Raw genomic sequence first — 5,153 nt, 5'->3', positions numbered from 1 at the left:
GAGGTGGAGCTTGCAGTGAGTTGAGATCCGGCCACTGCACTCCAGCCTGGGCGACAGAGTGAGACTCCATCTCAAAAAAAAGAAAACCAACACAGGGCTGGACACAGTGGCTCATGCCTGTAATCCTGGCACTTTGGGAGTCTGAGGCGGGAGGAGGGCTTGAGGCCAGGAGTTTAAGACCAACCTGGGCAACATAGTGAGACCGTGTCTTTACAAAAAATTAAAAAATCAGCCACGTGTGGTGGTGTGTGCTTACAGTTCTAAATACTCAGGAGGCTGAGGTGGGAGAATTGCTTGATCCCAGAAATTTAAGCCAGCTGTGAGGTACTATGGCACCACTGCATCCCACTGTGGGTGGCAGGGTGAGATCCTGTCTCTAAAGAAATAAAGGAAAAAGCTCAGCATAGTATATTGCTTGATATTACCTGATTTCAGTTATTGTGGCGGTATACACTGCTCCAAATTCTAATTGCTGCTCCTGCTGTAAGTGCAAAATAAGCCATAAGACTCATAAAGAAAACATCAACAAAAAGTAGAAAAAACAAATATATCTATATGATATGTAATTAATATGATCTATACTTACATCATCCTTGCAGATTTCAGTAATGAAGTCTCTTGCCTCATGCATAGCACTGGGTGTTGGTGCAAATACAGAAAACGTTTCTTCATCCACCTGACTAATAGTTACACCTTTTAAAAACATAATTTAACATATTAAAGTTAACTTGGCTGGGCATGGCGGATCACATTTGTAATCCCAGCACTCTGGGGGGCTGAGGTGGGAGAATCACTTGAGCCCAGGTGTTCAAGGCCAGCCTGGGCAACACAGGGAGAGCCTGTTACTACAAAAAATAAATGAAAAAAATTAGCTGGACATGGTGGCATGTGTCCAACTACTTGGGAATTACAGTTGGAAGCATCACCTGAGCCCAAGGATCAAGGCTGGAGTGAGCAGTGATTGTGTATTGCACTCCAGTCTGGGTGACAGAGCAAGACCCCGTCTCAAAAAAAAAAAGTTAACTTGCTAATTCCAGTGGAAACTAGTCTTAAAAATAGATGTGAGAACAGGAGGGACCTGTTAGTAGCTGGGTGGAGTTATGCCATATTTAATCATTACTTTAGGAATGAAGGAATTCATTCATCAACAAATATACTCTGCATACGTGTTAGGTACCTGGCATTATACTAGGTAGGCCCTGGGGATAAAATGGTGAGCCAATATGCTTGATTTCTTGAAGTTCACCATCTAGTGAAATCAAATATATCTATACAAATTTTGGAGAGTCTGGTTCGGCTCTCTTAATTACGAGTAGAAACCGTAATAGAACCCTTTCCTCGCCTTGTTTTCTTTATCCCGCTTACTCTTAGGAGGGCTGAATAAATGAATAAGGGACAAAATCACATCAGTTTCTCAATGTTAGCAAATGGCTAAGGTGACTCTGCTTCTCACTCTCCTGCAATAACCTCAAACCTTGAAGTACTAGGTAATTCAAACATTGCTTCAGGAAAAATAAATTAAAGCATACTATTTTTATATATACTCTTTAAATAAAAGAGTATAAATAAAACTAAGTGAAAGTAGCAGAATAAAAAAAAGTAACTGTAACAATTCCTCTAAAGTTAAAAACAAAATATTATTCTAGATGTTCAACTATAAAATGTTGCAAAAAAGTCCTGATGAATTCTTGGCTATCCTTCTTGAATACAGTTAAGAATGACCATTTGCTAATTTGTTAATACTCAGTCAAGACATGTCATGTCCTTTTCTCCTGGTCTTTCTCTCATTTCTCCAATAAATATATATTTAAAGCAACATACTAGAGATGAAATAGCAAACTTAAATGGTCTAGCATTTAATTAAAAAACCCCAAACTTCATACAACTCTTACCTGTTTCAGCCTGAAGCTTTTTTAAGTTATATCCACCTGGTCCAACAAATTTTGCTCGTTTTGATAATGGAACCTGAACAGTTTCTGGGATGTAATGCAGACAAATATATAAACAATTCAACTACATACATGAACCTAAAACATGCCATGGTCACGTGAGATTTTTTTTTTGACCTAGACACATGTAAAAATATTTTACTACAAAACAGAAAAGTAGACAATTAAAATTACTGAAAATTGTTAAAGAATATTCCCTAAAATTTAAAGCATTTTAACTATAAAAGCATTTAAAATATTTTTGTTTTGTGTATTGGGTAAAAACAATTTAAAAGCAGTAATATTCGTTCATATATTAATCTTACAAGGATCACCAAAATTTTAATGTATTACCTACAACAGGTCCATTTTCTTTTCTAGATGCTCGAGGTTTTGAAATAGTTTTGTTCATGATCTGTAATATCTCCTTTTTTGCCACTAGAAGAGAAAAACACAAAAGTTATAACTACATAAAACAAATATGATCTGAAATAGCTGTACTCTTAGTTTTTGTGGTATACCATCTAAACCCTGTGGCTTAATAATTGAAACTCTCCACATCCCTATTACCTTGAAAATTCACTCATATTCTCTTCTCCATAAATCCTATTTTAAAGAGTTGCTTAATTTGTAAAAATTGAAATTCCACTGGTAACCCACTTTGGTGTTTATTCGTGTGTTCCAAAAACTTAAGTTCTTCTTCTTTCTTTAAAATAGATATGGGATCTCACTATGTTGCCCAGGCTGGTTTTAAACTCCTGGGGCTCAAGCAATCTTCCTGCCTTGGCCTCCCAATGTGCTAGGATGAGCCACCATGCCATGCCTTGCTACTTAGTACTTCTTTTTTTTGAGACAGTTTCCCTCTGTCACCCAGGCTGGAGTGCAATGGCATGATCTCAGCTCACTGTAACCTCTGCCTCCTGGGCTCAAGCAATTCTCCTGTCTCAGCTTCCTGAGTAGCTGGGATTACAGGTATGCGTCACCATGCCTGGCTAATTTTTGTACTTTTAGTAGAGACAGGGTTTCACCATGTTGGCCAGGCTGGTCTCGAACTCCTGAAGTGATCCGCCTGCCTCGGCCTCTCAAACTGCTGGGATTACAGATGTGAGCCACTGCACCTGGCCAGTACTTCTTGATTTAAGTTTTATGAAATTCCACTTTTTAAAGCAATATTTTATAATAAGCCTAATGAGAACTGTAGTTCCCATTAGCAAAGTGGGAAAGAATGAAAGGAGAATCAAGCATACTAGCTCACCTGAAGCTTGTTGAATAGCCTCCATTACAATTTTTATTGGTATTCCAGGTAATTTAATATCAGCCTAATATGGAAAAGTCAAACAATTATATAAACATTGACTCATGGCATTATTTAAATGTTACAAAAATGAAACAAAATGGGTTTTAAAAATACCTGTAATGCAGTTATTCCTTTATTAGTGCCAGCTATTTTGAAGTCCATGTCACCATTGTAATCTTCAATTCCCTTCAGGAATTTAAAAAGTTGTGACATAGTTTTAAAAAAAAACAAAAGTCAACATATTCACTATAGAAACATTTCAAAAAAACAGCTTTAGAAGTAAACCATATCCTAAGTCCAAACACAAAGCAATGTTTTCTACATTAACTACTGCTTCCAATTTGTGACTTTTTAAACTACAATTATTTTCACCAGAAATATCATTTCATTTTCAGATCATTCCTTTCCTTCATAAATGCGTAAGAATGAATTTATGATCATCCTAAAGTGAGCCACTATGAATACTTACACTGTGTAAGTCTTACTGCAATACTTAAGGGTAAGCATTACTAATTTTTTTTAAGTAATCATTTTATTTTATTTTATTTTATTTATTTTGAGACAGAGTCGCGCTCTGTTGCCCAGGTTGGAGTGCAGTGGCACGATCTTGGCTCACTGCAACCTCTGCCTCCCCGGTTCAAACAATTCTGCCTCAGCCTGCCAAGTAGCTGGCATTACAGGTGTGTGCCACCCTGCCTGGGCTAATTTTTGTATTTTTAGTAGAGACGGAGTTTTGCCACATTAGCCACACTGGTCTCGAACTCCCGACTTCCCAAAGTGCTGGGATTACAGGCATGAGTCACCATGCCTGGCCTATTACTATTAATATAATACCTATTTTAAATTCATATCCTGTAAGATACAAGGTGAACACGCAGAGGAGGAAGGGAAGAACAAGTACCTGTTCTTCAAATACTAGCATTCTGAGCATATGCTACGTGCAAAGTACATATAGTTTTCACCATTATTTGATTTGTTTTTATCTTTTAGTTTTTATTTATTTATTTTTAGTCTTCATTACGTATTTGAAACCGGGAATATACTTGCCAGAATATCTGTCAGCAAACGATAATCTTGTATTTCACCCTTCTCAGGATCAGTTCTAGTGACCAATCCTATTGCTACGCCTGCAACAGCAGATGAAATTGGAACCCCTACAATTAGGAAAAAGAACTTCTATGGGTAATGTGTACATGAGCTTAAAACACATATTTATCTTTCTATCAATTATTATTATTTTTTTTCGAGAGGGAGTCTCGCTCTGTTGCCCAGACTGGAGTGCAGTGGCATGATCTTGGCTCACTGCAGCCTCTGCCTCCTGGGTTCAAGTGATCCTCCCACCTCAGCCTCCCGAGTAGCTGGGATTATAGGCGCCCGCCAACACGCCTGGCTAATTTGCTTGTATTTTTAGTAGAGATGGGGTTTCAACCATGTTGGCCCTGTTGGTCTTGAACTCCTGACCTCAGGTGATCTGACAGCCTCGGCTTCCCAAAGTGCTGGGATTACAAGTGTGAGCCACTGTGCCCAGCAGACATTTATTTTACTTATTTATTTATTTTTTGAGACGGAGTCTGGCTCTGCCGTCCAGGCTGGGGTGCAGTGGTGCCATTTTGGCTCACTGCAAGCTCCGCCTCCTGGGTTCACGCCATTCTGCTGCCTCAGCCGCCCGAGTAGCTGGGACTACAGGCACCTGCCACACGCCTGGCTAATTTTTTCGTATTTTTAGTAGAGACAGGTTTCACCGTGTTAACGAGGATGGTCTCGATCTCCTGACGTTGTGATCCGCCCGCCTCGGCCTCCCAAAGTGCTGGGATTACAGGCTTGAGCCACCATGCCCGGCCCAGACATAGACTTTAAATCAGCTATTATAAATATGTTCAAAGCATTAAAGGAAACTGTATCTAAAGAATTAAAGGAAAGTATGAGAA

The 5,153-nt window shown here is 38.9% G+C and overlaps 1 protein-coding gene across 1 annotated transcript in view; it reads right to left on the bottom strand.

The window, feature by feature from the left end:
* The window catches only part of PNPT1 (polyribonucleotide nucleotidyltransferase 1), a 62,413-nt gene that overhangs the window by 8,092 nt on the left and 49,168 nt on the right, over positions 1-5,153 (bottom strand). The window contains exons 19-25 of the mRNA XM_011957443.1: positions 4,273-4,379; positions 3,340-3,411; positions 3,184-3,247; positions 2,283-2,366; positions 1,893-1,976; positions 587-693; positions 426-481 (exon numbers count right to left, since the gene is read on the bottom strand). Of these exons, the coding sequence (XP_011812833.1) occupies positions 426-481; positions 587-693; positions 1,893-1,976; positions 2,283-2,366; positions 3,184-3,247; positions 3,340-3,411; positions 4,273-4,379 (574 nt within the window). The remainder of the gene's footprint in view (positions 1-425; positions 482-586; positions 694-1,892; positions 1,977-2,282; positions 2,367-3,183; positions 3,248-3,339; positions 3,412-4,272; positions 4,380-5,153) is intronic.

The sequence above is a fragment of the Colobus angolensis genome, unplaced genomic scaffold, assembly GCF_000951035.1.
Source record: "Colobus angolensis palliatus isolate OR3802 unplaced genomic scaffold, Cang.pa_1.0 Scaffold442, whole genome shotgun sequence".
In the NCBI taxonomy this organism is placed as follows: Eukaryota; Metazoa; Chordata; class Mammalia; order Primates; family Cercopithecidae; genus Colobus; species Colobus angolensis.
The sequence above is the reverse complement of the archived record's forward strand: the minus strand, read 5'-3'. Positions and strand labels throughout refer to the sequence as shown.